This window comes from Gallinula chloropus (genome assembly GCF_964237585.1).
Source record: "Gallinula chloropus genome assembly, chromosome: 15".
In the NCBI taxonomy this organism is placed as follows: domain Eukaryota; kingdom Metazoa; phylum Chordata; class Aves; order Gruiformes; family Rallidae; genus Gallinula; species Gallinula chloropus.
Genome location: NC_140100.1, coordinates 7,332,624 through 7,345,667, shown reverse-complemented (window position 1 = coordinate 7,345,667; position 13,044 = coordinate 7,332,624). Strand labels below are relative to the sequence as shown.

The window sequence follows — 13,044 nt, the reverse complement described above, 5'->3', positions numbered from 1 at the left end:
GACGCAGAGGTACTTGAAGATTTGAGTTTTCTTTGTTGCTGTTGCTTTAGTTTAGGGGTTTTTTTAATGCTCTTCTCGTAAGACTGAGCTCAGAACAGAATCATAAACATTGTTTATTGCAACATCTCCCACAGAAACGATAGCTGCTCTTTCCTATTCGCAATATATTTCTCCAGGTGGAAAAAAATACTAACAGCAAACAACAGCTAGTTGCAACGAGCAATACTACCAGACACTAAAAATAAACATCAAACATGTAAGAGAAGTGTCTAGGAACTAATGGATGATCCTCACAGCTGTAGTTTCAGAAGTAACCCAATGCCTGAAACCATACTCTTCCCTCTTTGCCTTTGGGTTTTAGATACCAAACAGGCCATAATAGCTGTCTCCAGCATTAGATCAGAAAAGCATTAAAAAAACACTGTTGAAAGAACAGAAAGTATATTGAACATCCCAAACTGAGGAAACTTAGTAATGTCCAGTGCTGTATGGAACCACTAACTAGTTAAAATATTTAGTTAACAGAAGATAACAAAACGCAACTGGCAAGATAGAAAAAGCATGTTGCCAATGAAGCACAAAACTGATGTGATCTGCTTGGATGCTGTACAGCACAGCTATCCAACTCTGCAGATTTCTTGGAAACTTGCTGTAAATGAGCATCTTCGAGACACCTGTATCCAAATGGTTACCTCCAGCAGAAAAGCACAGCAGCAAGAGAACTGAAAACACTGCATGTGACTCAAGCTACTGAAGTCAGTGAAGCTGGTGCAGCTTTTTATCTGCACCAGCTTACTGTCTGAATTAGCCACATTTTTGCTAAGGAGTTGTGACAGTAAGTGTGGGCACACCAATTCTGGAAAAAGAAAAAACAAACCAGGAAGGAGAGTGATCTAGTTCTCAAATTTAACTCAGGATTACTGAGACCGCTTAATTTCACATTTTGCAGTTTTTATGGAAACTTAATTTCTTATTCATGGCAACAAGCCAAACACATGAGGTTAAGTAACTTAAAAACTTCAGTCTTGAATTTAACTGTACCTATACTAAACAGCTTCAGATGGCACACAATTATTTCTCAATATTAAGCACCATTTTAGTAGCAGATAGCTCTGGTGGCTTAGCATCTCAAGTACCACCTAATTCACAAGTAAAATCATTGGTCATATTAAACTATTCTCAGTGTGTTGATCTTTTGGTTTTACAGTTTATGAAAATAAAAAAGGAAGTTGAAGTTCTGCTTCCACATTTATTCACATGAACCTCCACATTATTGGACTGATTTTTTTTGCACACTAAGCTATCAAGACTGCACATATTTTCTTACCACTTGAACCTTTCACCTCTCCAGGCCTGTTAAAGCACTACAGAAGAAAAGTAATTTTCCCAATGGAAATTAAGACTGGAGAGGGACGTGAGAAGCAACTTAGCGTGAGTGTCACCAAGCGAATCACTGCAGTTGTCACTGTGCAGCAGTGTTCCTGAAGTGCAGTTTCCCCAAAACGTAAATATTTATGATTCTCCAGTGATTGTTACTTTCTTCTTATAAAGTAGAGAATATCTCCACAATACCACAAAAAGCCTAGAGCTGAAGATATTTACAAACTGCTGCTTTAAATTCCAGACACAACTATTTAGTAACCGTCACAGAGACCAAAAGCCAACTCTCATTTCTAGTTACAGAGTTTATCCCCTTATTACCAGATCTGCTTTATTTGAATGTTGCTAACAAATGTAAGCATGAGGGGGGAAAACCGCCCCCAACACTTCAAAGGCTCTCTGACTTGCAGGTGCTTGCACTACTTCTCTACCTCAGACACCTTGGCAAACCATCACTTGCACAGAATGCCACCCCAGGTACAAGTCAAAGTCACTGTCAGCTCCCAGCTACCTTCAGTCAAGAGCTTCCAGATTTTTCCAAAGCACTGCGGTAACAAAGCCCGGTGGGGCACAGATATTCCTATGCATTTAAGACCAGCTTTGTTTCTGATCAGTGAGAAGGGTTTACACGCAGAAACAGTTGATCAGCACTGTGTGTTGGCTGGCGATCACCATCTCCCCGCCGCAGGCCCTGCGCAGAGCTCCCAGCCCACAGAGGCCAGCTTTGACCTTTCACCTGCTTTGGCTCCAGCTCTCCCCCAGCACTCAGCTCCGGCTTTTCCATCTTACAGCTCTCAGACTGATTTAACCCTTACCCATCAGACAGCTACTGCAGTCCCTTCAGTGCCTCAAAGGAGCAAGGGACCACACCACTGCACCATTCCAGTTTGGATAAAGCAGCACTGGGACTCAGGCTCAAGGCATTTCCCCACACTGTCACTCTGCTTTTTCCTGCTCCCACTGGAGACACAGCATCTCCAGAGACTGTTGTTAAGGAAAGTTCCATCAGTTGTTTGGAGAAAACCACAGACCAGAGTTTCAATCAAGGGCACAGCGACTGCTCCAGTCCCAGAATAGTCACTTATCTGCTAGCTGCTGCTCCTTGGAAATGCAGGTTTGACTCTCCTTTGGGCAAGAGAGGGAACTAAACTTAGACCTCCCAGACCCTATGTGAGTGTATTAGCTGCCCTAAGGTCGCTCACAGGGAGTGCACAGCATCAGCACCTTCTTCCAGACATGCTTGCAACCAAATCACATAGAGCGCCTGATGTGGAACAAAGTGGCAGATTCAAATGTAGAGAGAGACACATCAGCATTAGCACTGACAAAACAGAGACACACACAGAAGGTCAATTTAAACACTGAATAAAGAACAAAAAGCAGGAAATGGGTTAGCAGGAATGCGGTCTTACACATGCTCACAAGAACTGCACCTCTCAAAATCAGAACTTGTAGGACTCGACACCTAAAATGCAGCAGGAGTAAAAGCTTTGCTTAAGAGTGAAGTAGCCAATGTTTCTTCACAGTTAAAAGTATTTGTGACTCAGCAAGATCCCCAGTAAAGTGGATCTAAACTTAACATTTCTCCATCTCGGCAAAACAGTTCTATAAATGTTACAAGCAGATGCCAGAGAGATGAGGAGAAGCAGAGAAATCACCAAATTTAGATCCCATGTATTACTGTCCTCGCATTTTGGAGTTACTCGTAACACTATTTTTCACAGCCACAACGAGCATTTGCTGGATAAGGTGTCAAGGATTATCAAGTTATCATAGGAAAAGTTTCCTTTTTCTGGAAACACATTCAAAACACTTTCCATAGCTCTTTCCTCCGAAGACAACCATCATGGGACACAGCCAGAGTGCCACTTTTATCTGTAGTTAAGACTGCTTACAAGTTTTAATGTACTGTTGATGCCCAGAGGTAATAATTACATTTAGAAGATAAAATTTAATTAAAATCTCCCAATTTCCATTTATTAGAGAGTGAACAGTATAACCTATTTAATAATCAAATATATTTATCAAAACTGAGTTTGGACTGAGACACCATTGGTACAATTAAGAAAAAACTGAACAGCAAGCAAGTCTTATTGCATGTACAGCACTCCCTCTTGAGCTCTAACAACAGAGGTGACACCAGATTATTTTCATTGTAGTGTTACTGTCACAGTAAGCCTGCCCAACTTGGCTATGATTTTTTTCTGATCTTGTGCTACAATAGAAAAATATCACTTCACTCTTATTCAGAAGACTGAATACTGTTAATTACTATTCTGTTTTCAAATTTGGAATATGGAAGAAAATGTGGAAACAACTTTTGATGTTAAATAAGCTTCTGAACAGTTCAACTTACCTAAAGCTTTTCTGCTGCAATCAAAGCAGGACCCAGAATAAGCACAGGTAGAAAGAATTAAAATTCACAGGTGAGGACAGTGTCAGGCATTAGAAAGTAGGAGAACAGCAGCATACTGTTAGGGAGTAAAAGTAGGAAGTTCTCTGTTCCATTCCTTCCCTAATAATTTTAAACATATTCAAGTCACTGCATAAACCCTTGAGATGCACAAAATTTAAATGGGGATACGGTAGAACCAGGAAAGGTTTAACAAGAGCGTGACAGGCAATCTAACCCATGGAATGTATCTGACACAGAAAAACCACTACAGAAACATAGAAATTCACAATTTCAAGAGAAATAACTAAGGTGTGATATATCAGAAGTCTACAGAAATTGTGAGCCACTTGGAGAAAAGGAGTAGAAAGAGACTGCTCTTACCCTGCCCCTGCTATACAAGTAGGAGTGGTACAGCAAGTCACCAAAGAGAAGGTTAAACTAAAGGGGTTTTCCTCTTCTACACACACCCCACCCCCCTCAGTGAGACAAGCTCATTTACATAGGATGTTGGCCAAAAGGAGAAATGGGTTCATAAAGCAATCAAGACAAACTGATGGAAGAAAGGTCCAAAGAGGACTATTCGATTACATTCCAGATGCAACTCCTGGCTCAAGAAGTTTCCGAAACCAAAGGCTGCCAATAACTGGAAGAGTACACTAAAATATCACATTGCCTTCTTCTTGTACCCATTTTTGGTTGTGGGTTGTTTTTTTTTCCTCCATGTCAGAGACAAAGCGCTAGATCCTTGGCCTGACAGAGCACAGCTGTTCGGCACTAAGAATGTTTGCTACTCACCAGCAGTATGAAGGCTTTATGAGCATTTGCACAACTGCTCATTACTAGGACTGCCCCAAATATATATATTTTTTTCCTCCTTCACCTTTGAAAGCATTCTAGCTTTGAAAAAAGAAATCCAATCAGCCTGGGTTATCTTATTTTTTTAATAATGAATTAAATTATTTTGTAGGAACTATTAGAAAAGTTATCTCCAGCTAATGTCACTTGAAGCCAGTGATGCTTGCCAATACATGAAGCACTACAGCATTTAAAGAACAACTTGATTTAAGAACATTTTACATCAATGGTTACACTACTACATAAACCACAACATTAAAGAATGTGAATAATTTCAAACTGGAAGTACTGCAGTCTTTGTTATCCTTAAAATCTCACCCCTTTCACAAGATGGACCAACTCAGAGGCCGAGTGAACACACACAGTTAAGCATCAAACACACAACAGAAAAGCTGGGGGGGAACACACACACTCACTCATAAGCGAGGCAGGTTCTTCTCTGCACAAACCAAGACTTAATTATTCTAGTTAAGCATCTAGAGAGAATTTGCAAGAGTTCTTAGAGTTTATATACAAATAGAAGAGTCTCCTACAGGGCATTTTCAGAAAATAATTTCAAGGGACTACTATGGGGTATATCACCACAGAGTCACTGTTACACATGAAAAGCTGCAGCAGCTACTTAAGCTTTTACCATTAATAGTACACTGCTCAACCTCATACAGAAACCCTACATCTCCAGCATCTGTATCACAAACTGTTGAGAGAGAAGTGCTGATCATTGCTGAATACCTTATCAGGGGACTCCAAGTCACAGCTAACAGGCAATACTGTCTTCTCCTATGGCTGTCAAGCAACAAGAACATTGCAGGCAACAGGAAAATTCAAACATGTTTCCTACTGTATATAGTTTTCTTCTTTATTGTTGACAAGGAACTGTCAAAGTCTTGGGATCACAAGTCAGAGACCAATATAAAACTGAGCTAGTGCCAAAAGGAGCGCTCCCACCTCAGCAAGATATTTCTAATGCACCTTTTGTGCCAGCAGAACAGTACAAACTACAGGAACGCATGTCCAGCTGGACTGGCAAGTCTAACTGTACCAAAAAACTGCAACAGCTCTGTAATCACTGGTGCCAATACAAGAGAGAAAGGACTGAATCACACAGCCATAGATGGGACTGGATTTTGCAGCAGCAATACTTACTGGCAAGTAAAGAAAGATGATAAAATGTAACCTATGTGTATTTTTAGAAAATGTCTCTTACCCTTCTAAAAAATACATTTTCAAATATAATTTTTTAAAAATAAAGTTGTCAGTGTTTGCAAATATAGTCACGTGCACCTTTCTAAACTGCTGTCTGGAAAGTGAACTACTAGGAAAGTCACAGTAAGACAATCAGAGCTTTACAACATACTATTGTAAAAGCATTAACACTGTTTGTATTTGACCTGTGTCCTTGGAACCCCATAGTCAAGCAGCAGCCAAATCCCAATGTCATTAAGGATGAGGTTTCATATTACAGAGCAACCAGTCTAACAACTAGGTACCATCAAAAGGGGAATCTTTCCTGGTGGTGAAGTTCCACCCTCTCCTGTTTGATAGGTTTGTTATTTGTGTGAGCCCAAGCCAATCCAGTGAGCAAACATCACCAAAAATCTCCTAGTTTCTGTAAAAAGGGGTTTCCACCACCATAAGGCAAGACAGAGACAGGGGTTGGGGTGGCAGCAGCACCAGTTAGCCCAATGAGACAAGGCTCATCATTTATGCACGTAATGTCACCACTCAAATATTCCAGTACCAGCCAGGTGAGAGCAAAGCAAACAGTGAAGATGATCTACCTTCAGGCCAAGATACAAATGAAAAATGGGAACAAAGGGGAAGTGTCATTTACTTAGTCCACAGGAACACAAACATTAAGAAACATTTGGATTAGCCACTGAATCTCTGAATTGGGAGCAGCAGCAATGTCTGCTTGTCTGGAAACTCTGAAAAGAGTCCTTGTCTTTGGCTGAATCCAGAGAAATGACGATCAACGCAGCAGAAGAAAAATGCTCTCACTACAAGCTTTACTTAAAACTAGGCACAAAGTAGAGAGATGATGACCTCAGAGGTGACAGACAACTGGTGCAGAACCTTAAAAAAAAAAGTTTTGAGTTAATGCTTTCAGAATTACGTTACCAGGCTTCTACTTTTCCTCAGAGCATCACAATAATGTCTAGTTCATAATTACCCTGTGCTCTCAGTGCAGCAGAAGCAGCATCTGCAGTTCCAAAAGTACCTCCATCAGGTTTTGCAAGACCCTCTCACATGGCTGTCGTAAGTACACTGCCACAGTACCCAGCAGATGTGCTTAGAAGGGAAGGATGAAAAGAGAGGGGCTTTGATACTAGGGCTCCTCACCCCATGAGGGTGGAAAAAAAATCCATGCAAGCAAAGGAACCAGATTTAGAAACTCCACAGCCTCTGCTTCTCCTTCCAGCTTCTTCTCTTGTTATAAGCCCTGTTGAACTCACTCTTTCAAACAACATGTACTAGTTTGCCTTTGCCCCAAGGTTTTCTTGTAAACACTCTTAGTAGCACAATTTGCTAATTTCTTTGCCAATACTGTTTCCAAGTTAATTATAAAAATATATTTGGCTGTTTGAGTATACATATACTGTAAGCTCCCAAATTTGGTCACTCAAGTGACTAACTTCTGTCTGGAAAACATCAAAGTATGTGTCCACAGTCTCTAGGGACTAACTCATGTTCTGCAATACTAATGACTACATCACAAGAGCATTGTAAGCTCTATTTTGGAACAACAATGAATATTTATCGCTTACTATTGACCATTACTCCCACTATCCACCATGATGAAGACAGACTGCATTCTCCTAGCCCAACCAAGAGACACCCCAAATGCAGAGACCACCAGAGCTGATGAAATTTGTATTTCAGACAGGAACCACATCAACTGGAAGTCAGTAGGAGTTTCACTGATAAAATGAACCTGGAACTGAAAAATCAACAGGAGTTGTAAGAGTGTCTTCTCTACATAACTTTGTGAATATTATTTTTCATGTTCAAATAGCTACAGTAAAAGCACACAGCAAAACATCAGACTTAAATAGCAATCCTATCACTGATCTCCAGTGTTAAATTTAGTGGGAAAGCTCCTAAATAGGTACAGTTCCTACAGAGTATTCACCTTCTCATTCCTTTCAAAAGAAGCTGTCCCAGCAGAAATGAGACTGACACTGTCCTGTGACAACTACTGAAGTACAACCAGACCTCAGGTCTGAAGTAACAGATTGAATGTCACTATCACCATGTCCTAACACGCTACTAAATTAATTAGCATGTGAACCTAAGAAAATGTCAAGTCAATTTAAAGAGTAACTAGAGTCCACATAATGGCAAGATCTATTCCCCCTTCATTTGTAGGCTATTAGAAGAAACATGCTTGTGTTACAAATGACCAGGTAATTCAGTCACTTAAAGTGTAGGCCCCAATTAAACCAAGGAATATTAATTTCCCACTTCCCAGAGTCTGTATCTGTACCTTGAGCTGACTGAAACGTGCAACTTGAAAGCGAATTGTCTTGTTCTGTTTTCCAGTAACACAAGGTACATCTACCCTACAGCAGACCATAAACACAACACAAGCCCATTCAAGGTATACAGAGTACCTGCAACAACAAAGGAGCAGCCTAGGTTTAGTATTGATTGCAGAAGTCCAGAGTTGTTCTTAAAATGGACTTCAGCACAGGCTACTTATTTTGACCACTTCACTGTTGCTCATAATCAAGCCATCAAGGAGAAGTACTCTTGGGTATGCCCACATGTATTGTAACTGCACCCAAAAGTCCCAGAGATATATCCTCAGGGAGTTTCCATGTTTTTTGCCCCACCCAGAGCCCACAAATGAAGTTACACACCATTTCCTGAGTAGTCCTTTCCTCCTCGATTCCAGGATTTCCAATTGTTAGTCAATCATCAGAACTCAGACCACAGACAACACGAAAGCACTCATGGACATACTGAAACCTTGAGCTGGCCTTCTCATTTTCAACATGGAGACTAACAACAAATCTCAATAAACCATACATCAGTCTTTGAAGAGCTGGTTTGTTTGTTTTTTTTTTTTCCTCTTTTCAGATTGAAGTCTGCCAAACAAGCTGGTGCAAGTACCACACTAGTGCTTGTAGATTAATTTTCTTAGGCAGCTAAACTGGACTTCCTTCAAGCATCTTGATATTCTCATATTTGAAACAAGAAATTATTTATAAAAGGAACATCAGGGCCACGATTCATCAAGTATGCAAGCTCTTCAACTGTTATCAAAGAAAGCAAGCGGAGTAGCAAGGCCAACCTATCTGTTTTGGAAGGTATCAAAAGGTTACTCCTTCAGCTACAGTTGCAAGGCATCAAAACACTCACACAACACCACCAGACATTGCTCAGATTTGAAACTTAATGTACACTAAAGTTTTCTAAGCTTCTCTGTATGCCCAAGCCGCCTTAAAATTCATGCTGCAGCAGCTAGCCCTTTTCTATCCCTTTTCCTCTTCCAGGTGGGTGTGCAAAAGTCATGCCTGTGTACTCATACCAGAACATTAACACTACTGCTTTTCACTTCAATCATCAAAAAGTTCCAAAAAGTTACTTTGAAACTTAGCCTCGATTAACAAGCAAAACCCTAGTTAACCGATGACTATTTACCTTAAACCAAAGCAAAACTACTGTATTTGAAGACCATCCCACAAATGCCAGAAAAAGCTAGCAAGGCCCTGAACCATCACCTGTACTAAATGGAAAAGCAAATTCAGTATCATAGATCTATTTGTTTTCAGCATTTTGTTTCTAGCTAGGGTTTCCCAAAGCAGGGGATAAGGAACATGGAGAACAGGGTCAGGAAAGAAATCAGCACTGAGAAGACAGCAGAGAGCAAGAAGCTGAACATGCGAAGTGGAAGCTGACACTGATGTCAATTCATACTCAGCACTGTGATTTTCAAAGTGGTTTCAGGTTCTGTTCTCTGAATCAGTTCTTTCATTTTCTTAAGCTGCACAGACTGCCCAAATACTCCTGCAACAAGCACTTTAGAAATATTAGGCACTATTGAGAGAATAGTAATCCTCCTCCTTCAGAGAGGAGTTTAGTCATGGTTGGAAAACTAAAATTGACCATTTAATCCCAGAGATTTACACTGCATTTCTAACTCAGATCTCAGTGCTGTGGAAGCTTAACAGACCCATTGTTTAACCATGCTGAGAACTGCGTGGAAAAAGGGGCTAAGGCTGCACCAGCTGTACTTCACGACGTCAAACAGATTTATATGCTATTCGATAGGATCATTTTAATTTCACATTTTCCACGTATTGTGTTATAAAAATCAACCTTGTATTGTTTCTTGTACATTAAATACATGGTGATCTCTGCTTCATTTAATCTTCATGGATGATTGCTGCAGTCTGAACTTCCTGAAAAAGTGAAAAGAACCTGTTGTCTCAACACTCCACAGAAAGAATGGAGATGAGGTTCATTTAATAATTTACATTATCAAAGAAGCAAAATAAGTTTCCTTGAGAGATTTTATGGTTTTCCAAAGTTTAATACAAGAAAGTATTACATAATTACCCTAAAATAAATACGCTGACAACATCACTGTTCTGAAAGCCCTGTAAACCTATCTTGGTGCTTCATTTCTTCCTCATGATTATGGCAGAATACCAAGGTGTTATCAGGTTTCTTTCAGATGAGAAAAAGTAAGCAGAACATCTACTGCCTTCTCCCCACACTCCACTCCCAGACCTCCTTCCCACAGGAAAACTCATTTAGTAGCCTTTGTTTTCCCTCCTACCTTCAGCATATTCTTTCCACAGCAACCATTGCCAAGCCATTCCTCAAAACCACTGGGTGAAGAGTAAGCTGTATTCATATGTACAAGAGAGATGTCACCCAGAGGAATAAGAGAAGGGTCAGACTGATGCAGTCCACGTACCTAGAAGGGTAGCCTAACCTAACACTCCCAAATGACAAGCTGCAAAGCCAAAAAGGCCATCTGTTGAACAATACTGACTCACTTCACAAACACTTCCAAATTTCAGTTTGATGATTAGGAGGCTTAAAAAGGTGTTCAGCTGACAACAGTCCAAGAAGTGTTGCTAACTACCAGTCTGGAAATCAGAACACCTGACTGCACCCTTGAGGACCTGGATTCTACTCTTAAGTTCTGAAAATTTGCCTACAGTCATCCAGCAAGTGTTTCCAGTGTGAACTCAGGCTTCCCAACTACAAGATGGAGACACTTTCCTTCCCAAAGTGCACTAAATTCTACTGCTACAAGTTCTTCTGCACAGGTAAAATACTACAGCATATAACTAGTATTGCTTAGACAACTTAAAGAGAAAGAAGTCTCTGGGTTTTTTTGTTTGTTTTCAGAAATTGCTCACTTAAAAGCCTCAGCTACTATTATAAAATCAGTAGCAGCATCAAATAAATCACTGGCAGTACCAAAATAGGCATTAAGACCTCTAAAATAAGACTACCTATTTCTAGATGTACAGACAAAATTTGGTAACGTTCTTTTTGCTTACATAACCTCAGTAAAAGAGAAGCTTCTGAGCTTCAACTTTCTTGCAGTTAATCTGTTCCTGAAATACACCCTCCTGAAAATGGACTAAAAAAAAGGAAAATAAAGTTAGTCAACAATTTTCCTGTTCACTAACTAAAGCAAAACCCCTTCATGGGTCAGTAGCATTCTTAAAAGCAAGAATCATTTGCACACACGCATTAAAAGCATATAAAGCTTCTATTCAGAACAAAACCGAAAATTCAGAAGTAACTTGTTAACCTTAACCTGCAGTTCCTTTTCCTTTAACTTTCTATGAAATCTCAAAGCCTCACAAATTCATGCCCATATAAGAAAGGCAACAGTCCTATGGAAAAATTTAGGCAGGAAAAGCAGCAGCTCTTTGAAAGAAAGATTATGAAGACAGAGATATTCTTAAGTGAGCTTGTTATGCATCTTGAGGTGTTTTCTGAAATGCAATTACTTCTACCTGCACAGGGCATCAAAGCTTGTTTGCCCAGAAGGAAACAGTATTTGTCCAAACTGATTTTCCTTAATTGCCTGTAGGCCCAAAGCTCCATCACTTGCCCATATATTGTCCATTCACTACAGAAGTACACCACCAGCACTATAAAACCCGTACACAGGTTGAACAAAAACTTATTTGCAAAGGCAGCAACCAAAGTTATTCCCAGTTCAGACCTATGCTTGATATCATCCCAAAGTTGAACAGCCTATGGTCTCCTGTTTCTAAAGATGTACCAAGCAACTACCACTCGCAGCCCCAACATCCTCACAGGGACCCATTTCTTGTCCCATCTCGAGGTACACAAGCCCAGGGCGCTTCGCAGAGGCATGGAAACTCCTCCTCATTTTTCCAAATTTTGAAGTTTCTCCAATTCTGACTTAGAGGATGCTCTCATAATGCTTTTTTTTTTTTCCAGAGCAGAGGCCACACCTATATCCTCTTTCCTCTGCGTTTCCACAAAGCTTTTCTCAATCCCCTTTGCAGGGAAGTTTCCTCTGAGCCTTTTTTCATCGAGGCCTTCTCGCTGGAAGCCCACAGAGCCTGGCCTCCCGCAGCCCGCCAGGCAGTCGCACAAAAGGTACACGCCTTCAGAAACACCTGCAGCGCTGAAACCCCCTTCCCCAAAGAGCGGGCGCATCCGAGGGGCGGCAGAGCAAGCCGGGGGGAGGGTGGGGAGCAGCCACCGCCCCGGCCGAGCTCACGTCCTTTCCCGACAGCGATTCTGGGCACGGCACAAACTCCTAAAGCCGAGGGATGTGTCGGCACCCGCCTCCATCCCCGACAGCTCTGGGGAAAGGCGGCTGGAGCCGCTGCTCCCCCTTCCCCGGCCCAGGCCCCCTCCCGCCCCTCACCTTGAGGATGTTCTCGTAGATGGTGGCCCGGAACTCCAGCAGCGCCTTCTGGTCGAACTCGCGGCCGTGGATGATCCGCATCTGCTTGAGGAAGGTGGACTTGCCGCTCTCGCCGGCGCCCAGCAGCAGGATCTTGACCAGGCGGCGGACAGCCCGCCTCTCCCGGGCCAGCATCGCGTCGATCTCCCGGCTCCGCCGCCGCGCCTCCCGCTCGGCATCGCGGCTCCGCTCCTTGCCCTCCCGCCGCGGCTGCTCCCCAGCGCGGCCCGTGGCTTCGGCCGGCAGCAGGCAGCGGCTGAGGGTGCGCACCACGCCGGACATGGCGGCTGCGGGACAGCGGGAGAGCTCACAACGCCCCGGAGACCCCAGCCAGCTCCGCCAGCATCGGGCGGAGGCCACCGACACGCTGGGACCCGAGAGGAGGAGCCGCAGCCGGGGGCTAAGGGCCGGGACCGCCCATTCCCCTTCTCCCGGCTCGGCGACGCTGCGGAGGGAGGGGAGGCGGGGTGCGGCCCGGGGAGGCCGGCCGGCCGGG

At 42.4% G+C, this 13,044-nt stretch overlaps 1 protein-coding gene across 2 annotated transcripts in view; it reads right to left on the bottom strand.

Annotated features, from left to right (window-relative positions):
• GNA12 (G protein subunit alpha 12) overlaps positions 1-12,830 on the bottom strand; it is a gene marked incomplete at its 5' end in the record, with an annotated part of 39,944 nt that extends 27,114 nt beyond the window's left edge. For both annotated transcript variants that reach the window (XM_084271194.1, XM_084271195.1), the window contains one exon: positions 12,510-12,830. In XM_084271194.1, coding sequence (XP_084127320.1) covers positions 12,510-12,830 — 321 coding nt within the window. The remainder of the gene's footprint in view (positions 1-12,509) is intronic.
• Positions 12,831-13,044: the final 214 nt, after the last annotated feature.